This window comes from Pelodiscus sinensis, chromosome 12 (assembly GCF_052426305.1).
Source record: "Pelodiscus sinensis isolate ZL-2025 chromosome 12, ASM5242630v1, whole genome shotgun sequence".
NCBI lineage: Eukaryota > Metazoa > Chordata > Testudines > Trionychidae > Pelodiscus > Pelodiscus sinensis.
The window spans coordinates 3,763,740-3,786,151 of NC_143063.1; the positions used below are offsets into that span (position 1 = coordinate 3,763,740).

At 48.8% G+C, this 22,412-nt stretch overlaps 1 protein-coding gene across 2 annotated transcripts in view; it reads left to right on the forward strand.

Moving 5' to 3' along the window:
* Window positions 1-668: 668 nt before the first annotated feature.
* The window catches only part of CSNK2A2 (casein kinase 2 alpha 2), a 36,617-nt gene continuing 14,873 nt past the window's right edge, over window positions 669-22,412 (forward strand). Inside the window, exons 1-4 of one of the 2 annotated variants that reach the window (XM_075940467.2) lie at window positions 671-879; window positions 1,539-1,650; window positions 15,518-15,619; window positions 16,339-16,389. In XM_075940467.2, the coding sequence (XP_075796582.1) occupies window positions 776-879; window positions 1,539-1,650; window positions 15,518-15,619; window positions 16,339-16,389 (369 nt within the window). In that variant the 5' untranslated portion in view covers window positions 671-775. Of the gene's footprint in view, window positions 880-1,538; window positions 1,651-15,517; window positions 15,620-16,338; window positions 16,390-22,412 lie in introns of both variants that reach the window. The other variant, XM_075940468.2, reaches the window with a different exon arrangement.

The window sequence follows — 22,412 nt, forward strand, 5'->3', positions numbered from 1 at the left end:
GCGAAGGGGCGGGGTTACGGGGCTCTAGGGGCGGGGCTCGGGGCGCTGTGGGCGAAGGGGCGGGGTTACGGGGCTCTAGGGGCGGGGCTCGGGGCGCTGTGGGCGAAGGGGCGGGGTTACGGGGCTCTAGGGGCGGGGCTCGGGGCGCTGTGGGCGAAGGGGCGGGGTTAGGGGCGGGGTTACGGGGCTCTAGGGGCGGGGCTCGGGGCGCTGTGGGCGAAGGGGCGGGGTTACGGGGCTCTAGGGGCGGGGCTCTAGGGGCGGGGCTCGGGGCGGGGGCGGGGTCGGGGCGGGGGGGGCGGGGGCTCTAGGGGCGGGGCTCGGGGTGCTGTGGGCGAAGGGGCGGGGTTACGGGGCTCTAGGGGCGGGGCTCGGGGCGGGGCGGGGGGCCCGGGGCGGGAGGGGCGGGGCTCGGGCTGCGCTGCGTCCCCCCGGCCGCAGGGGGCGCTGTGCCCCGCCCGCCCAGCCGGTCTCCCCGCGGGCGCTGCGCTCTTGCTGGCTGGGCCGCGGCCGCCGGACCGGCCCCTTTTCCGGGTTCGCTGCGCTGCGCTCGGGGCCGGCTCAGGCTGCCGCCGCCGGGGATCGGGCCTCGGGCAGAGACCGCGCGGGCCCCGCAGCCCGGCCCCCCGCCCCGCCCCCGCCGGGCCGGGACCGGCCCCCCGCCCCGCCCCCGGCCGGCCTGGCTCTGCTGCCCCCCGCCGCCGCCCTCCTGCGCTCCGCGCCCCGCCTCGCCAGCCCCCTGCGCCGCCGCCTCCGGCCGCCGCCCGCCCCCGCCATGCCCGGCCCGGCCGCCGGCAGCAGGGCCCGGGTGTACGCCGAGGTGAACAGCCTGAGGAGCCGCGAGTACTGGGACTACGAGGCGCACGTCCCGAGCTGGGGGTAAAGCGGCCGCGCCACCGGGGGGAGGGGCGGGGGGGGATGGTGAGTGAGGGGGCGGGGAGACCCCCCCGGCGCACCCCCCCAAATCCTGCCCGGCGACACCCCGCTGCTGCCCGGTGCCCCAGAGCTGGGGGGAGGGGCAGCCCCCCCGGCCAGACACCGGGGGGGGGGGGCAGGTGGTGGGGTTCCCCCCGACCCGCTCTTCGGGCGGGGGATGCTCTGGCAGGGAGTGGGCCCCACGGCCATGCTGGTGCTGCCGCCTCGTGGCCCTGCCGAGCTGCCCGGGAAGCCCCCCCCCCCGCAAACAGCCTTGCCCTGGGTGGGGACCTCCCAGCTGCCCCTGTCTCTGCGCCTCTCTGAGATGGCCGTGAAAGCCTGAAGAGGGAGCAGGCTCGCTGCGGGTCACGGTGCCCCCTCTCCTCCCCTCTGCAGGGCTGCACCCTGCGCTGCTTGATCGAAGGCTTTCCCCAGCCAAGAGACAGGGACTGGTTTGGGGATGGGTTTGCACAGGGTAGCCCTGTGGAGCCTGCCCCCTCCGCGGAAAGCAGATCCTGTAATGCACAGCGCTGTCTCCACGGGCTTTGGATGCAAAGGGCTGGGCGGGCAGGGAGGAGAGAGAATTCCAGCCTGTCAGTTATTTTCCTTTTCCCTGTCCACAGTAATCAGGACGATTACCAACTGGTTCGGAAACTCGGCCGGGGAAAATACAGTGAAGTCTTTGAGGCCATAAACATTACCAACAACGAGAGAGTGGTGGTGAAAATCCTCAAGGTGAGCGTCCAGTTGACGATCAGTAGCCCTTTTCAAGATGGGAAAGGGGCATTTTACTAGGTTTGTTGAGGGGGATGGGGCAATTTTAGGTCTCGTTCAGTGTCTCCTAAACTGGGTTTCAGCCCTGCCCTCTCTGATGTTGGGGTGCTGGATTACATCTCCGGAAATACATTTTTGGCTCGTGTCCTGTAGTGATGCTGTGCTGGTCCTTTCTCTCTTCAAGTCCTGGGTCAAGGGGTGCTTGTCGGATTGAGACTGAGCGTGCTTTGGGACAGGAAAGCCATGTGTCTTGATATCTGAATGGTCTGGATGTGCTGTCTGCACTTAGTACATAATATCTGGCAATGTTTGTCTCCAATGGCTTGCAAACTGTCCTGTCAACAGTAATATGAACCCGTGCGGGGGAATCCTTCCATTAACCTTTACATGATTGGCTGTAACTGTGTCAGAGCCAGGCTGGTAAGTTTTTGGGAAAGCAAACTAAATCTTGGCCTTGGTACGTAAGAAAGTACAATGGAAGGCAAATTCCTCAGTATTTAAAATGAGTCATAACCATGATTGAAAATCAAGGTAAAGGAGGTGGCTTGTTTTCCATTGCTCACTAGTTGGTGTGTTCTGATCGCAACCTCATGAGAGTGGCACATTAAGGACCCAAGTACAAAGGAAGCTATTAAAATCCGAATGCTTTGGGTCAGCCAAGTGCTCTGTCCTGCACAGTTTCTTGTTATCACTGCTGCCTGGGAGCACTGGAAGCAGCACACTCAGCCTGTGACAGGAGTGAGAACTCTGGTGTTTAGTCGCAGACTGTTCAGCTGATTGAGGAAGGGGCAAGAAAGAAAGGGTTGTTGAATGGTCACAAAGCCAAAGCATTCTGTTGGCTGGCAGCTGTGGTTCTTGTCCACCATCGTCATCTTGCTTTTCCCCCTATACTACAGAAGCCTGCTTCCAACCCTACAAATGCTCAGAACATGGACATGCATCAGTCCTCACAACTACAGTTGAGAGAGGGTGTACTTAGGAAATAACCCGTCAGCTGCCGTGGCGAGTTGCTAGCTGCCATGTACGCATGCCTGGCCCTTTTCAGCAGGGCAGCATGCATCTGTCAGACTGCGAATTGGCTACTCGGTCTGACAAAATCCCCCTTCGTGGACCAGGGTGCTCTGATTGCATGGCTGGCCAGCTAGCATTGGCTCTTCTCCTTGCCTTTCTCCTTCGGGACCAGGTTGTCTGTTCATCCTGGGCCTCTGATTGCTGTGCCCCATCTCCCCAGGTGGCTTGTTCTGCCATGGATCTCGTTTTGCTGAGCAGTAGTCACTGGGCAGGGCGTGACTTCTCAATTGCTTCTGAGAAGAGTTAGGAATATCAGCATCTTACCTGGGCTTCGGAATGAAGGTGGCAAAGTGATGTGCATCTTCGGTAAAATCCTCACCCCAAAGAGATGGCTGGTTGGGCTAGGGATGTGAAGGACTAGTGATGTGACCCCGGGTGGCACTGCCGCTTTGAAATGCCGTGAGGAGCCTGATGCCGGGCTCCCTGCGGCATTCAAAGCGGCAGCGCAGCGTGGAGCCCGGATCAGCTGGGGACTCCTTCACTGACCTGGGCTCCGTGTGGCACTGCTGCTGGGGTGTTCCCAGCTGACCCCGGGCTTTGGCCTTTGAAGGCGGAGGCACCCTGTTTGACTAGCGATGCAAAAATGCATTGACTACTCGATGAGTCAGTTACCCGATATTTAACATCCTTAGGTTGGACTGTGTATTCCCAGGTAGAAGGGAGGCTTGCATGGTTTGTTGGCTTACTGTGTAGGCCCATGTCTCCTTTTGAACGCTGCTGCCGGGACCTAAGCACTTGTTTGTCTTGCACTCTGGGAGCCGAAGACTCAGCATTAAAGAGAGACTGTCAGAAGGTAGCCAAGAGCGTAACTATTATATGGAGAGCTGGCTCTTGGCTAAGCACAGGAAACCATCCACTTCTGTTTACCACTAGTCTAGGAAATCCGCCGTAGGGCTTTGGTGAACCTCAGGTGTCTGGTCGAGTGCAAGGAGACCCCATGTATCCCATTTGCAAATAGATGCCAGAGTGCCACTGCTTCTGGGAAAGAGGTCTTCTGAGCTGCATTAGAATGCTGTCTTCTCCCTCTTGTAGACTGGATCCATGTCCGTTTTGGGGAGCCCCATCAGCACCCCTTGTGAGTCAGCTGGAGAGAGCCGTTTGAGCAAGTCAAGGCATTCCTTTTTCCTAGGGGCAGAGTGTGCTGCTACAGCAATGCCCCTAGTGCCTGCCGGCCCGGGGGGAGAGTTTGAGCTGTCTCGTACTCAACGTAGTGTGCTGCCCTCAGGCCGGCGTGGGCCGCTTCAGCCCAGAAGCAGCCTTCCCGTGTTACGTGGCGCAAGTGGATAGTACAGGACGATCACGATGAGCTTTTTGTCGAAGTGGAAACTGGATCGGGAAAAGGCAACTTTCAGATTGGCGCCTTGTGTGTGATGCAGAATTACAGCATCTGTCACGGGGGTTATTTAGTTTCCTGTCGCATCATCTGTAATAATTAAGCCTATTCGTGGACATAAATAGGAAGCCTCTTTCTGGCCCTCTGAATTCAGCCGCTAGTCTGCGAAAGGAAAACTTAAACCAGAATTTAGCAAGTTGTCTGGGTCAGGGTTCCCTCTAAGTTGTGTGCGTGCAAAAAAATGTCCACTCCTCGCACCTCCTACGCTGGGGTGCGCAGCTGCGTGGCAGGCAGTAGGAGGCTGCAGCGGCGGCTGCGATCAGAGGAGTCATGATCTATGTGCTGGGAGGCTGTGGCAGCAGCTGGTGCCTCAGGAGGCCGGGGCCGCGGGGTGGGAGAACGGCAAAGCAGGTACTAGGGTCATACCAGAGGGGCCAAGGACAGCAGGGACCAGCACAGAAGGTGGCCGGGTGGGGGACAAAAGCACCTGCTATCTGTGGTGGTGAGAGGTCCTGGGCATAGGTAAATTTGGGGGGGAGGGGAGGTAAGGTAAGGTGCAGGGTCAGACACAGGTGTCTGGGCAATGGGGTGGGGGGAACAGGTGATTTGTGGAACTGGGTGCAGGTCTATGGGCAGTGGTGTTCAGGCTGTGAGCCCTAGGCCCAGATACTGGCTGTTAGTGTTTGAGGGGCAGATAGCGTGGCCCTGGCTTACAAACTGATGGCCTGTGCGAGGCGGATTGCAAGGCTGGACACAACTACAGGGTGTGTGGTGGGGGTAGGCTGTTAGCCAGGCCTATACAGGCCGCAGCTGGCTATGTGTAGTCCCAATGGGGGAGCACTGTGTTGGGGGAAGCGGCCAGCAAGGAGGATGGTTTTCAGGGTGGGTGGGAGCAGGGTCATGCACCTTGGTAATTATCCCTGGTTTTAGTATTTTTTTTTCTTGCATCACAATCTTAAAGTTTGTGTGTGTGTGTGTGTGTGTGTGTGTGTAATTGTGTTAGTAACTGGTGGGTGCCACAGTGGCACGCATCCAAACTGGCACACATGACCTCAATATTGGTACTCAAGATAAAACTCACTCTGCTCACGGACGGAAAACCTTAGAGGGAACGCTACTAAAAAAAAAAATCCCTTGCTGCTCGATAAACCTGTTTAGCATCTTCCTTTTTTGTACCATTTCCTGGAGTGTAGAGCTTTGGGTCCGTGCTCTCTAACGACATCGTCGCCTCATTTTTTTTCTCTAGGACCCATGCCTCATTCAGTGGGAAGGGGACACAGTGCTATTGAACTAGACAGGTGTTTGATATTTGTACCCTCCCTAGTCAATATCTGCATCCCAGCAGGCTGCACTGAATAAAGGATGTGTTGTTGTTGTTGTTGTTGGCTTTTCTGTGGGTCTCATCACCAGTATGTCTGAGTGTTTGACCTCACTCCTGTGATATCAGGAAGCTTTATCATGGTTTCTCAGATATAAAACTGAGCCACAGAGAGGGCGGGGGTGGAGGAGACTTGATAGAAGTTGCACAGGAAGTCTGTGAAGGAGGAAAAAATACAACCTAAATTTCCTAGGTCCACGTCCTCTATCTTAACTGTATACCATTCTTCTCCCCTATGCCTTGTGTCATTGATTACAATCCATATAGCTTTTACGAGGGCAGGATGCTGCAGACTCTGGTTTCATTTCGGGACCTATCATACAGATTGCTCTGGATGTGTGCCATTTTGCTGCCAATCCTTGCCTCATTCACTGTCCATCCCGTACTCTACGTGAGGCATGGTCTTACACTCCTCCTTTTTCCTGCGTCATGGGAGATTGTCACCAGGCATCTGCATGAGATTGTGTAATCAGCCTTAACTTTGTGACTTCCTGACTTTTGAGTGCTTCGCTTGCCAACCTGAGAGCTCTTTTCATGTAACGTTTTTGTATGACACTTCCTAAGTGTGTGGGTTGGTGGGGGTTTTTTTAGGCAAATGAAGATAGCGAGATCCTCCAGACCCGACTCTAGGTGGATGACAATGAACTCTGCGGTGCACAGGATATACTGTCTGTGGGGCAGGAACCCTTGCCTTGTCCCAGATGTGTCCTCAGAGATCACCTTCCACAGCATTCATCTAGTTAAAAGTGAGGTCCACGTGCGTGGCCTTTGTACTCTTCCAGGGGTGCAGAAAAATCTGTAAGGCTGCTCAATGAAGCAGGCTGCTGAGTTTTTTTTCTAGTATGGAGTATTCTTTGAGAGCTGTACTAGCTCTCAGCCAGCTTAGGGTGCGTGTCAGGCATGTCCTTCATCTTGTGGGGGGTGGTATGGTCCAAGTGCTACTGAGTGCTAGTGGTCCTTATCTGGAGCACTGGTCTCTTCGGGGCCATTAGCACTTGAAGTGAGTGCACCTTCGGGGGTCCTCTAATTTTACATAGAGGTCCACCCAAGATCAAGAGATGTGCAGAGATGGCACAAGGCTGCCTTGGCCTCCCACTCAGGTCCTATCCTAAGAACCGCTCAGCTGGACCAAGGATGGAGTCCTGAAATTCTGCCACACAGCCAGAGGAGTACCGGGGCATCATCCAGTCAGTGCTGTTCCATTGAGTTTTATGTCCTGTGTCTAGATGATCAATGGAATATCAGCATTCTCAAACGTAATCCATGCAAAATGCAGGACAATGTAGCACTTTAAAGACTAACAAGATGGTTTATTAGATGATGAGCTTTCGTGGGCCAGACCCACTTCCTCAGATCAAATAGCGGAAGAAAGTAGTCACAACCATATATACCAAAGGATACAATTAAAAAAATGAACAAATAATCCATGCAGGTATTCGTAGTCCAAAGGCCCATCTACGATTTACATGCTGTCGCCCTGCCAAGTGTCAAGTTCTCATCACTTTCTGCGGAGGTGCTGTTTGGAAAACAACCCCAAACCTGTCTGGAATGATGGTTTTTCTTAAGAGGATAAAAATGCCTTTTTTCGTTCACCCGGTGCCTGGTTCGTCTGTTTCGGTGGATTCCTCAGGGGGCCTTTTTGCCTTTTCTGAAGCATAGCAAATTGCAGCCCGAAAGGGAGAACTTTGAGAGAGTTGCAAATGAGCGAAAGAAGAGGGGAACACTGATTGCTCAAGTCACTGGCAAACACCTTCTGTAATGATTTTCACAACATATGAGCTCTCTCTCATACCCGTTGTCTGCAATATTGGTCTCTGCTCAAGGCAGCGACTCTAGCATCTATATATCCAGCTCTGTCCAGGATTTCTCCCACTTCTGTTCTTTTTAGATGTGCGTATTTTGTTCAGTGTGAGTGCACCTTCGGGGTGCGTTAACTCACAATCGCAATGCGACGGTTTGGTCCATTCTTCCTACCAGAGTTATCAGGGAAGGTGCCTACCCAAAGCTACTTCTAAGCATCGGGTCTGGTGACCGAGCACTGCAGAGTACTAGATGATCTTCTATTTGATCATCCTTTTTGGTTGTAGTATCCTCTCGGTGGCGATAAGACCTCCTTCGCCATCTTGTTTTATTCGATTCTCAGAGAACCACTATCTGACTTTCACCGAAGGCGAGAGTCTCTTTATAAACCTTTTGAAGAAACTCACTTTTTAAGGTACTTGAAGTGACTTTTCTATTGGTGTGAAGGCAAGAGTGGGTAGTAGGATGCGCTGTCGTTGGTGCCTCGTGGCTGCGGCTTTTGACACAGTCACCATCTCCATCCTAAGCACCGAGCTTTCAGTTGTGTTGCGAGGTGTCTCCTCTTTCTCGGCCCAAATCATCTGCCTGTGGCATGTGCCGCAAAGTGATGCCCCTGCAAGCCGCGTGGCGTCAGGCTCCTTTAAAAACGTCCTTGGGGTTTAGCAAAAGCACCCCAAGACACTATGGAATACACAAGCAAAGGAGCAGTCCATGCTGTTAGCCTTGTATGGTGTAAAGCTTATTCTTTTGCCACAGTCCTATATTTTGAATGGTGCTGTGATTGATTTGAAGTGGGAATACAAAGATGTTACTCGCTCGCACCAAACAGCAACTGATTTCTCACAAAGCACGCTCGTTTGGTTAGCTAAGAAATTGGAGAGGGATCACAGCCGGGGGTTTACACGGTGGGCGTATAATCAATCTGTTCGCATTGGCTTTGGTCAGAACATTAGTAAATAAGTTCTGCTAGGCTGGTCTAGCAAGGGCTAGGTCCTGATTAACATAAGAACGGCCGTACTGGGTCAGACCAAAGGTCCATCTAGCCCAGTATCCTGTCTACCGACAGTGGCCAGCACCAGGTGCCCCAGAGAGGATGGACCGAAGACAATGATCAAGCAATTTGTCTCCTGCCATCCCTCTCCAGCCTCTGACAAACAGAGGCCAAGGACACCATTTTATCCCCTGGCTAATAGCCTTTTATGGACCTAACCTCCATGAATTTATCCAGCTTCTCTTTAAACTCTATTATAGTCCTAGCCTTCACAGCCTCCTCTGGCAAGGAGTTCCACAGGTTGACTACACGCTGTGTGAAGAAGAACTTTCTTTTATTAGTTTTAAACCTGCTACCCATTAATTTCATTTGGTGTCCTCTAGTTCTTCTATTATGGGAACTAATAAATAACTTTTCTTTATCAGCCCTCTCCACACCACTCATGATTTTATAGACCTAAGTGCAGGGATGAATGCTTGTGTGCAGCTTCAGAGGGTGGAAGAGGAGTACTAGAAAGGCAAAATCAATTCAGCATTTTAATTCTTCTCCCCCCCACCCCCCCCACCCCCTCCGTGCTGCTCTTAAGAGTTTAAAAGGAAAGTTTAACTTTTTATTAAGGACATTTTGCAAGACACCAACACACGCTTAAAACAAATGGTCATTTTTGCAATGGCTTTACATTTGTATGACTTGGTTTTCCAGCTAACGTTTGCTGATGACATTGTACACTCAACTGTCCTGAAGCCAGTTTCTCTGTTGAGCAATCAACGTGGTGCTTGGTAGATTGTTATAGCAACCCCCTTGGTAACAATTGCTAGCTATAAACAGGCCTTTAGTACCAATCTACCTATTAAACGTTGTCATACGGGTGCTAGGCAAGTTCTTCTGAGGCTGGACTCTGCACATCAGGGTTTGCGTACTGATTCACTGGAATCGTTATCGCGTCTGCGCTGGTAGGATTTGGAGAACAGAGAATATTCCATTTTTAAAGGCTGAAAATATTAGTTTGCCTGGAATGATTAAAAATGCACATACAATCCAGAACTGTTACTGTAAGGCTTTACTTACAGGGCCAGCATATCATCCCTTAACAGTGCTCCTTACACTTCTAGCTACACAGACTGCAGCATACTTTTCATTCTCCTATTTGTATATTGTGTGTGTCGTAATCTGGTTTCTTATGTCATCTGATCTCTGAGATGTGCGAATTAAACGTGGTCAGCGGACGTGCGCTATTCGTATCCTTTTTCATGACCTCTGTATGGGGCAGTTTGGGAGAGGAGGCAGCTATCTATAAAAGGGAGGCTTTATTTACCATAGAAAATGGTGCCACTTTAACTAGTTCATTGTCATTACGGTAGTACAAATGCCCCACCCCGGCATGGAAGCATTTACAGTGATGTAAGGATGCTTTATACTGGTGATGGGTATTCCTGTTCAGGAGGGGGAATAACTGTCTGTCTAAGGCAGGGCTACTCAACACGTGGCCCACGGCCTGTTTGTTTGCAACCCACGGTGCGGTTTGGCTTTACACAGGGCTCAGCACCTGGCCCACAGGTGGGATCCTTGGAACATGGCCTCCACTGGGAACACGCTCCATAATGGCGAGTCAATAGAATGGGCTTCTGTTGAGATGCGTTGTAGTAGTTAAATTCCTGGACTGTCATTACTCATTAAAAGTGCTGTCAGATGGGTGGAAATCTGTTGCATTTTATTAATATCAGCAGAACTGATTTAAATGGGGCCTGTGTGTTGTGTAGTCTTGCCTTAATCTTTGTATTCATACCCGTCAGTGTGAGAGAAGCTATTTGCATATATATTTGCCTGTACATGCAACCACACTAAAATTGTAGCCCTTGGCATGTGCTGTGAGTGTCATTGTGGCCCCCGGGGCTTCCAAAGTTGAGTAGCCCTGATGTAAGGCATCTTTGTACTGGTATAACGAGGGTGGTTAGCAGGATAGCTATTTCAGTTTCAAAAAATAAAGAGAATGGGGAGGGGGAAATAGTATCTCTGCTTCGAATGGTTATACTAGTGAAACTTGGAGGTGCAGCCTAGCCATAAGAGAGGTGCCTTGCAGATACACGGGAATGTGCGGTTTGTGTGCCCTCCATTTGCAGGACTTTGCTTGGCGTTATGAGGCTAGAGCCATAGCCGTAAAAGAGGGCACCCAGATATTTAAGGTTGTAGGAGAAAATCGTATGATGCATTATGGTCGCCATCTGCATGTGTAAAAGAGGGTTGAAGGAAAGTTCCACGTAATGGTTGGGCTGCCTTCTCCCTGACTCTTGAACGTTAACGGTGCAATCCTTCTGTTCCCCTGATGTAGTACTTAGTGGAATTTTGTTGGGCCCCGTTTCTTTTTTTTAAGGAGAAGCGATAGACAAAAATGTCATAATGCTGACAAGCTTCAGAAGGGTAGCCGAGGTTAGTCTGTAACAGGAAAGACTTAAACAACAACAAATAGTCTAGTAGCACCCTAAAGTCTAAATAGTTACAAGAGGCTGATAAGAACCATTAGTTTGCACTTGGAAAGGAAGATGACCAACACCAGATTCTACACGGACATCAAGAACCGTTAGCCCCTTCGTTGCTTTGGTTGATAATGTACGAGCCATCCAATATCACGATTCATACCATTTGCATGAAAATTGAACTTTTGAATGAAGTTAAGTTCTAACCTTTCTCTGTGTATTTGGCTTGTGGAATTGGTCTGAAACAAAACAGTGTCTTGGAGATCCATTAATGAGTGTCCAGGAGGATTCAAATTTCCCCAGGAAGATTTTGTGTGTTGCCTTTTCAGATACCAGATGTGTCCATTCGTTCTTTCCCATAGAGACTGTCCAGCTTTGCCAATATCCATGGCAGTGGGGCGTGGCTGGCATTTGATGGCATAGTCTACATTTGTGGATGTGCAGTTAAATGAGCCTCTGATGTGGCTGGGTCCAGTGATGAAATTGCTGGTGTAGAAGTGTGTGCAGAGTTGGCATCGGGGCTGATTGCAGGGGTGGGTTCCTGGGTGCTTATGAGGGAGGTGTGTTGTGTGGTTACCAGAAAGAACGCTGACGGTTTGGCTAGATGCTACCACAATGCCATGTTCCAGCCACTTAAGAAGGTGTCAAGGAGCAAGTCCTCTCCCATCTAACCTTAAATGAGGCTAAGTAGGCCAGCTAGGGCATTGCCAAGCGGCACAAGAGCAGGGTTTGCCGCCTCCTGTTCCCTAACACCGCAGCAGCTGTAGAAGCTCCTTCTGGAGGGTTGTGGGGGAGAGACCTGCTAAGGTTCTCAGGGCTCTGTGGACACACCTTGTAAGGTGTGTGACCGGGGCAGCTGCCTGTGGCGTTAGCGACACGCTCCCTGAGCTTCGCAGTAAAAGGGCGTCGGGCACGCATTGGAGGCAGTGTTGAAAGGGTCCTAACTTAGTCAGGTCGAAACCAGTTTTTGCTCAAGTGCTCCAAACCGTTGCTTTTGAATGACATCCTCACCCTGCAAGAGTGCAGCATCTACCTGCTGGCATTTCAGCTACAAAAGTTTGTCACGTCCTTTGATTTTTTTTTTTCAAAAAATGGCCAAACCGTTTCTCCTCACCTTTTCAAAAGAAGAAAAACCCCTTTCAGCCAGAGACCAAGCCTGGGAATGTTCATGATAAAAGACAATGTTTTGGGACATGTATGAGTGATTGACAAGTGGATTAGAAAGGAATCTTTATTCATCCTTAACTAGAGTTGTCATTGCTGCTATTATTAATCTGAATAAAAGATTCAGGACGGAGGGACCGCAGTATCTCTCCCTACATTTGCTACTAAGGACCAGAGAGTTACCGGTAATATAGTATAAGAACATACATAACATAATGCAATGTATACGGTTGTATTGCATCTTGTGCTGCCATTGATGTGTTATGGGAGCCTCAGTAACTTATCCGTGAGGGTTTGCTTCATTTGTTTCCCTATTAAACCCATGTTTTCAGTAGTTTGTAACTTTCTACCATTTTTGAGGCTGAAAATTCATCTCTGTCTTGGAAAGATTGAGTGAAAATGGTTCAGCCATCTTGGACCAACCACCGTCTTTGAGGGAGGAGATACTTGCTCCATTATTTACATAAATCCCGCTATAATGCTTTCAGAACAACTCTAAAATGGTTGGAGACTGAAAACAAAACCTAATCTGGCAGAGAAGTGGCCCTTATTCAGGGCATGTGCCTTCGGAGGTTCCAATAAAAATGGGGTTTGTTTTACTTTTAAGATCTGATGCTTTCTTTCTCTCTGTACATGCAGTGAAGATGGGATGATATTTTAACTTTTTGAAGAGAGGCTGTGCAGCATGCCTGTGTTTAAAACGTAATTATATACTGCAGCGTTTTCTGCAGGTTCCCAGTGAATGATCGGACTGTGTAGTAGTCCTTCCCTCATTCACTATCCCTAATGTTTTTAGAACACGGTGTTATAGTTTTGTGATTGTTTGTCTAGTTACTGCATGGAATTTTATCTTCTCAAAAGCCTAAAATGACTTAAGAACGAGTTTGTGATGAACTTTTCAGTAGTGCGTATTCACAAGGGGCTGGTATGGGCAACTTCACTTTTTTCCTGATTTGTAAGGCCTTAACAGCCCCTCTTTAATGATCTCTTCATGTAGATTTTTTAAAAATAACTTGTTTAATCAGAGTCTTAACAGAAACTTGAGTTTTTCCTTTATGTCTCTTGCTTTTTAAGTTCTCTATGTGTTTTCTGGGAATCCATGGATAGTCAGTTTACATCCATGGGTATTGTAATCCGTGGATGTGGATATCCACAGATCATTTACACAGATGCGGATACAAATTTTTGTATCTGTGTGAGGCTCTGTTCGTGGGTGTGTGTATTTATGATATGCTCGCTCTTAAAGGCAGGATCTGATGGGGTGAGGCGAGGGATGATAGTGTTCATACTTGTGAGTTAGAGGTTCTTGTGACTATTTTGTTTTCAGATTGAAAGCACTTAAAGATTTTGAGAGACTTGTAAGGTCTCTAACTTTCAATGCTTTTGGAGACAGCCAAAATGAAGAAGGAAATTTCTAAACATCAGTGTTACCAAGATGTGTCTAAAGTTTCTCATTATACAAGCCATGTTTTGTGGGCGGAGGCAGTAAGGAAGTTAGAGTGCTTCTCACAAACTTAAATTCCTCCTTAGTACCTCACTAAGGTGGTTTTCTATGACTCGTTTTGTAGATGAGACCATTGTTCATAGCCCTTGTCTTCAAATCTCTCTTGTTGTGCTGCTTTTTTCTCCAAGAAGGTGCAGGAAGAGCAAGTCAACAACTGCATCTTGTGTACAAAAGCAATAACTTGTCAACAAGTGTAATTTTACTAGGTGTCTGCACTTCCTGGTGTGTAATTAAACACTTAATGTTTATGAAGGAGTTTAAACACTTAGTACTGGTTGAACCTCTCTAGTCCGGTACGCTCTGGTGTAGCAACATCCATGTTCCGGCACAATTTTAGTTAGCCAGGATGTCCGCTTAGCATGGGTGTGGCCAAGTTTCCTGTGGTCCCATAAAATTTGTTTACAGCCATCAGTCCTGGCTCTCCGTATTCTGTGCTGTTGAGTTCTAACTTACTCCTAGATGTCTTCTAAGAGCCCAGTAAGCAGTGGAAGTGTTAGTCATGATCTTCTAGAGAAAGGGGTAAGCAGTGAGGTGGCAAAATTTGCAGATGATACCAAACTGCTCAAGATCGTTAAGACCAAAGCAGACTGTGAAGAGCTTCAAAAAGATCTCACCAAACTAAATGATTGGACAACAAAATGGCAAATGAAATTTAATGTTGATAAATGGGAAGTAATGCACATTGGGATTATTTTTTCCAACTATACATACGGTACGATGGGGACTAATTTAGCTACAACTACTCGAGAGAGAGAGATCTTGGAGTCATTATGGATAGTTCTCTGAAAACATCCACTCAGTGTGCAGCAGCAGTCAAAAAAGCAAATAGCATGTTAGGAATCAATAAAAAAGGGATAGAGAATAAGACAGAGAATATCTTATGGCCTCTATATAAAACCATGGGACGCCCACATCTTGAATACTGCGTATAGATGTGATCGCTTCATTTCAAAAAAGACACATTGGCATTGGAAAAGGTTCAGAAAAGAGCAACAAAAATGATGAGGGGTTTGGAACGGGTCCCATATGAAGTCAGATTAAAAAGACTTGGACTTTTCATCTTAGAAAAGAGGAGACTAAGGGGGGGATATGATAGAGGTCTATAAAATCATGACTGGTGAGGAAAAAGTGAATAAGGAAAAGTTATTTACTTATTCCCACAATATAAGAACTAGAGGTCATCAAATGAAATTAATAGGTAGCAGGTTTAAAAGAAAAGCAAGCTTTTCTTCACTCAGCGCAAAATCAACCCGTGGAACTCCTTGCCAGAGGATGTTGTGAAGACCAGGACTTTAATAGGGTTCAAAAAACAGCTAGATTCATGGAGGTTAGGTCCATCAATAGCTATTAGCGAGGATGGGTAGAAATGGTGTCCTTCTCCTCAGTTTGTCTGGAAATCGATGACAGGAAAGGGATCACGTGATGATTACCCATTGTATTCCCTTCCTCTGGGGCATCTGGTATGGGCCGCTGTCAGCAGACAGGATACTGAGCCAGATGGCTCTTTGGTGTGACCCAGTACGGCCGTTCTTATGTAATGCTGCTAGACAACATTGACCTCCCATGATTCAATGTATTCTCAGGTTCAGTGTGGGACTAAAGAGGTTCAGCCTCTGGCTGGAATTTCAGCATGTTTTCTAATTGAAGGATGACTCAAGATGAGATCTGTCCAGTAGAAATAAGAACTGCACAGCAGTGGACCAAGCAAATGCTGTGCGTTTAAACCAGTAAACGCAGGCTGTGGGACATCTGCCGTATTTGTTATGTGATGATAAATGCATAACTGTAACCTTTTGCATGTTGGGTGCTCATTAATCAGTCTTCACGTGCTTTTGTACTTCGTGATGACCACAGTACTTGTGGCTAATGGTCATAAAATGCTCTGATGTTGTAGGTGGCAGAAGAGTCCCTTATCGTAAGAAGAGGGAATTTGCTGTTTGAGATGCCTCTGCATGTTGGCCTTTTCTGAAAGCTGCTGCCTCCTTGCAGCTGGTTTTCTCATTCTCCCTCCCCCGAGAGGAGGGAACTAGTTCAGCCCAGCCTGGCTGGCTGGAAGAGAACTGGTGTCATCTTCTGAAAGGGTCTCACTTCTAATCACTTTTGTGTATTTAAGCCAGTGAAGAAAAAGAAGATAAAACGAGAGGTTAAGATTCTGGAGAACCTGCGAGGTGGCACCAACATCATTAAGCTGATTGATACGGTCAAGGATCCAGTGGTAGGTGTCAGTAAGTCCTGGGGTATCTTGTGTGCTGGGCGCGTTGTTCTCTCCGGGCTATAGAGCAGTTGATGGAACTTCACGTTTCAAGTGTCAGACTCGTGTTTGTTGCTGGTTGTCTGTGTCACCTTAGCCTTCATCTTGCTGTTTGCATCTTCCTTCCATGAAGAGCAGTGTGGGGTTATTGGGGTCTCTTGAGACTATATGGGTTTGGATGACTTGGTAATCTTCCTTCTCCCCCCAAACCCTTGATTCCTATTTGGTATCTAGTGATACCTCTTGAATTGATCAGTGTGGGGAAAGCTTGTGGGTCGAACACGCCTGCCTTAAACACTCCCATATAAATAAACGCTGTCTCTGCGTCATGGCCACTTGTGGCTTACCCACGGGTTAGATTCATCCTCCCTCTTGTTTACATCTTGCTGTCTTCCTACCTACCAGCTGCTGCGTATTTCCTTCCTTCCTAAATCGTTTTTCCTGTGGTTTGGTTTGTTGTTCAGATGCCACGTTTGCCTCTTTCCCAGAATGGAAATGCCTAGCTGATGGTTGCTGTGTGGGTAATAAGCCTGCCTTGTTCCTACACCCTTTGGTGGCAAAGCGAGAGGCTTGAGGCTGAAAAGTGTGGGTTGTTTTTTGTCAGTCAGCAATAGGGGGCTCTGAAGGAGCAGAAGGTCCTGCTCTTGCAGGAAGGGGGCTAACCAATCCTCTTTCTCTTGCAGTCAAAGACTCCAGCTTTGGTGTTTGAGTACATCAATAATACAGATTTTAAGGTGAGTCTGTACTTACAGTGGGGCAGGTGGGAGGTCGAAAGGTCCTCTACGTTTGCTGAATGCCAGGTTTACAGGAAACCCTTTGAAAAGCCAGGTTGCTATTGACAACAATGGGGGAAATAATGGATTTGGTCTAAACCACTTTCCCTTATAACGTCAGCCAACACTGATCAAATATGGCTCTGAGAAATAGAGCTTGAAACTGCCCCGCTGCCCTTCCTTGTGACTTGGAGGAATGAGTTCTAAGGGTACAGGAAAATGGGAGCATTTACTGCACCTCCTAGTCATCACCCCCTCTCGATATAGCAACTGCTGCGGTGCAGGATTTTAAATCTAACTTAATCCCTCTGCTATCATACTCTATTTATGGGAGGGCTGTTGATGGAGATGGTGGCTCTGATTTGCATAGGAATTCTGCAGGGCCGGTGTGTAGTCATGACTGAGTTGGAGAGTGAGTGTTCTCTCTCAGAAAGATCATAACCAGGGTCTGACATGACTGTCTTGGGAGAGATGTAAAGCTCTTTCCAGACAGCTGGCTGTTCTTGCTGTTGTGATCAGTGGGGAGCTGGGTGGAATATTTCTCTTTCCTCTGGTGAACCGCTCTAAGCTGGTGAGCCTATTGACTACTGTAATAGTATTCCCCCCACTATCTGCAAAAGTGTATTGTAGTTTGTAATCTTCTGAAGTAGGTGTGGTTATTCCTACATGCCCCAGGTGCGTGTGCGTCCAAGTGGCCTTTGAGTGACCGTCATTCATAATTGATTCAGCAGCCTTCCGTTATCCCCCTGTAGATCTGCGAGGCATTTCCTTAACTCCCATCACTAGGAAAATACGGTGGTGTCAGATAAGGTGTCTGAGCGTGGGAACTGTTGGGAGATCCTTGTGTCTTAGGACTTAGACCTCAAAGTACGCAGTAAATGTACAAGGAGTATCATGGAGCTGTTAAGGACAGAGCTTGGTCCTTCAATCCCAGGTCGGCACGGGCCAGATTTTAAGGTGGCAGAGGATAAAGGTTAATAGGTAGCAGGTTTAAAACAAACAAAAGGAAGTTTTCCTTCATTCAGCGCACAGTCAACCTCTGGAACTCCTTGCCAGAGGATGCAGTGAAGGCTAGGACTTTAACAGGGTTCAGAAAAGAGCTAGGTAGATTCATGGAGGTTAGGTCCATCAATGGCTATTAGCCAGGATGGGTAGGAATGGTGTCCCTAGCCTCTGTTTTTCTGGAAGTGGGAGACAGGGGAGGGATCACGTGAGGATTACCTGTTCGGTTCACTTCCTCTGGGGCATCTGGCATTGGCCACTGTGAGCAGACAGGACTCTCGGCTAGATGGACCTTTGGTCTGACCCGATATGGCCGTTCTGATATTCTTAGGATACATAGACCTCTAATGAGCTCCCATTTAAATCAATGGGAGTTACGTACCAAGGTGCTTTAGAAAATTCCACTAGGCACTTCTGTGTAACTTTCGGTTCTTAAATATCTTTGGTGCCTAAGATGTACCTTGGTACATTGCTTCCCGTTTTGCAATGTACCAAGGTTCTTAAATATCATTGCTTCCCGTTGCTGTTTAGTGAATTTCTGTGGACTCCAGGAGAGTCCCAAAAGGGCTCAGATTCAAGGCCTCGCCGAGGTGGAGTTGCTAGAGTCTAGGGTAAAGGAGGAGAGAACAGAAGAAACTCCCGAAGTTTGGAGCTTGGAGAATGTGCTCCCCACACAGCGTTGCAAACCTATGGTTTTCCAGGAAGGTTGCTAACCCAGCCATGGGAACCATTTCTCTCAAGATGGGACTAGCTAGCTTAGGCGTAGCCAGCCTGTGGCTTGCAAACCACATGCGGCTCTTCTCCCGGTTAGTGTGTCTCACGAAGCCTCCCCCGCACTCCCTGAACACAGCCCATGCCTCCCGGCTCCCCCATGCTCACAGGGGGCAGGGGAGCTATCCAGATCAAAGTGGCGGATCCAATATGGGGGCCGTGGTTGCCGACGGGAGCCTGCTGAGGCCAAAAAGCCTTCTTAAAGGGCCAGTGTCCCCCCCCCCCCTTTTTTTTTTTTTTTGCTCTACAACTTTTTGCCCCGGCTCTTCGCGCTGGATCCACCTGGATGTTGGCTCTTCAGCTGGAACAGGTTGGCTACCCCTGAGCTAGCTCCTTTGGCCTCAGTTACTGAACACGCACCGGAAGGCGAAAGGATTGGCCTTGGGAAAGACCTGCAAGGCCTCTAGGCCTTGCGGTCCAAGACTGCATGCCTGGCTTCCGTCCCATCGGAGTCCGTGGGGTGAGTCAAGTGCTCCTGGAAAGAGCTGACCGCAGCCAGTGCATGCAATTAATCTGGCTGCAGCATTTGGGACGTTATTTACGCTATGTGGAGATTTGAACATAGTAACGTGCAGGAGACTCGGTCCTGACAGTGTTTGCGGGGTGTGAGCATCACCCCATTAGAGTAATGGCAACACGAGCACAGTTATCGAGTGACCGTCTAGGCTAATTAAAAGGACCTTGCTTTGCCGGGGTTTCATTTGAATCAGCTGAATTGTGCAAACAGCGCGTACTGATCTGAGCTATGGGCTTCTGTGCGTGCCACGCAGTCTGCCTCTAGGCATTTGGCCCCCCAGCCGTAGCCATTTAGATGAGTGACTGGGAACCTGTTTAAAGCACTTGGTACATTTTCTTTACCTATTTTTAACAAACCATGAGAGCGCTGTGTTCTAGGATGGCAGATCCAATTGTTTTTAACAAGGATTCATTCGTGCTATCCCCAAAAGCCCCAGGCATGCTAATGATCTCTCAGCACACACATCCAAAGCCAGGCACGTGGCCCTACTACACTGCAGTGACTTGGTTCTCCATTCCACAGCCCGTGTAGCATGGGGGGAGAGATTAGGTTTAACTCAACTCAAGACTAAACCAGTCCAGAGATGGTCTAGATTAAGAGCAGGCAAAATATGGACTCTGCCAGGCTCCCTGCCTGCTCGGCCCCTGCACGCTAATCAGAGCACCTCTCTGGACAGTGTGAGCGTGGAGGAGGGCAGGAGAGGCGTCACACACTGCCCTGCCCCCAGCAAAATCTTGCAGTTCCCATTGACCGGAAACCGGCCAATGAGAGCTGCCTCTTTGCAAGACAGGCAGCGCGCCCCCTCCGGGCACGCAGCATTCAGAGCCACATGTGGCCCTTGCTGCTGGTGAAAGGGCATGGAAGGCAGGGACCCTGGCTGAGGAACCAGCTGGGCTGCTGGCTGGGAGCAACCCAGATGGCAGGCTCTGGCTAGGAGGTGCTACTGGCACCCCAGCCCTGCCCTACCCCCCAACACTCTGCCCCTCTCCTGTAGACCTACCCCATGTAACAAACCCTCTACACCCCAGCTTTTCCACCCATATCCCCTTCCAGACCCTGCATCCCCTCCTACACCCCTTCTTCAGATCACATCCCCCTCCTGCATCTCAATCCCTTACCCCAAGCTCCTTTCTGTATCCAAACTTCATCTCAGAACCTGCTCCTCTTCCATTAATATCGTGGAAGAGTGCATCCCTTTTTGGAATGGTCTCTTCCCCCCCCCCCCCCCCCATAAAAATTATTGCCCATCCGTGGTCTAGATCATACTTAGCCCTGCCTTGAGTGCAGCGAACTGGAGTGGAAGACTTCTTCAGGTCCCTTCCAGTCCTCCCATGAAAACTGTAGCCCAGTTCTTCCCAGAGAATGCAGTCTCTAAATCCTGCTCTAAATGTCAAGATAGCTGGGCACAATGGGGGGAGAGTTTAAAGGCCTCTCCTGGTGGTATGATATGGACTGTGTGCCACATTCCTAGCAAACTGTCGTTCCGACCAAGAACTGGGATTGTTGGTTTTTTTTTTTCCCCTAGTGGTTGAATGCTAAACTGTGAAATGTTACCCAGGCCCTGTCTGAACAGGACATCAGAAAGCGCATTGCTGAGTTGTGCTCATTAGATCATAAGAAATTAAATGGCTTTAAAATGGAGCATTAAAAGGCAAATATAAAAGCCTGAGTCTTGAGGATCGCCAAGACATAAATGAGTCCCATGTTCTAAAGATTCTTTAGCCTGCTGCCTGATTTCTACTGATTGGTATGAGACGGACCCGGAAAATTTCACTGAAAATATGCAAAACTGTCTACGCCATGCGAAAGGAAAGCAGAGCATATTTGCAGCCTTGTTTTAGGACCTGCCTTCTTTGAGTTTGTAGGTTCGTGTTATGATTTGGTATTTACATGTGTAACCACCACCAGGTGGATTTGAACCTGGGACCTCTGGAGCTTAGTATAGGAGCCGCTACCCTCTGAACTAAAAGCCCACTGGCTCTCAGCCCATGCTGTAGAGGTCTCTTGTTCTTAGCTGTTGCTGTGGTCTAAGTGCCACTGCATGGGACAGTGAGCCACACTAGGTGTGTGGGTTACACATGCACATCCCGTGCGCCTGCAAAACCACACGAGAGGCTCTCTCCTTTTAAAATAAAGCCTTAAAGTCTGTCTGTCTGTCTCCGTACTAAGACAGGCGTGAGATGCTTGGAAGGTTGAGTGAAAACAGATCCAAGAACCCTTGTGTCGGTTCCCACTGGCTCGCCTTGAACCCTATTTATAAGATGTCTGGAGACTTCTAGCTGGAAGCCTGCCAACTTGTTTCAGTTTTTTTTTTCTTTCCTTCGATGCTCAATGTTTCTAATTACCCCTGGCAGCCTACTTCTGCTAGCATTCAATGTAAAGCACTGAGTCACGTGAACGGGAATTGTCGCCTTACTCATTTTGGTGGCATTGCTCCATATGCTGACTGCTTGAACTCGCAATTGCTGTGATCACTCGTACACCCAGCAGCACCATGACAACCTTGTCAGGGTTCTCAGGCTAGTTCCAAGTGACTGTTTTGACGACAGCGGGCCCCTGCCAGATACTTACAGTCTTATACTTTTATCGGTCTCTCGTTTGTAATGTCTTCTTTGAAGCTAGAATCTGTCCGTATTGATCTGCTTTTCTGGCAAATGCTTTCCCTTGTGCTTTCAGTAAAATTACATTTTTGGTTAATGGGAATGCTTATTATGCTACTTGGTAAATGTTCCTCTCTTTGGAGCACAATGGTATCTCCATAATCCTGAGAACCACGCTGCTTGGACTCCCTCGGCTGCCTCATGGCCTGTCTTTACAAGAGTGGACCCTAAAACATTGTAGGCCCTACCTAAACTAAACTCCGATTGAAGTTCCCTCATCTAGTAACTCAAACTTTAAAATCAAAGGAATTTAAAATGATATTTGGCTACAGTGGTGCTAGGCAGTTTGAGAAATACCTTAAGTAGCTAAATACTTTACCGTACCTTTTTAAATGGGTCAAATTATAACCTTAAACTGCTTAGTTGTCTGCTTACGTGCATAACGAGCCAAAGTTGAAAAACCATACTTGTTATTTTCTCCCATGACACACAAAGTCTCTATTTACATCGTAATAGGTGGCCAATATTTCTCTTAACCATCAGTAGAACAGAATTTATCTTAGAGGTCACAAGCTACTCCTAAATGATTGCCTTAATTTTTGACCTTCTGGCAAAATGAAACAGGCAAAGGATCGTTAGTCTTTCGGTTTCCAACTAAAAATGAAACCAGCTAATATATCTCCTGTGCTCCCCCAACAGCCTTCAAATGATGACTGATTCATGTAGTACCAGAAATAGGTCTTATAATGGCTCCTGCCTCAAAGGGAAAGATCGAGGCTCTTTCAAGCAGCACTGCACAGGTTTTGTGATCTTATTTCTAGTAGATCCCATGTGGAGAGGCAGGAATGCAGGTTGCGGGCTGCTTAGAAGAGGTATTTTGAGAAGAAGCAATGGCAGAGATGCACGGCAGATCAGGAAGAGAGATCCAGGATCCATAGGGGCTCTGTCCAGATAACTTTTGGAGCACTTGGGATCACATATCTACCCACGGTGGATATGACCGTAGACTGTGAGGACAGGATAGCTATCCCCTCCTCTTTCTCTGAGTGTTGGATAATGCAGGCAGGCTGCTCGACTCCCAGGACTGGACAAGA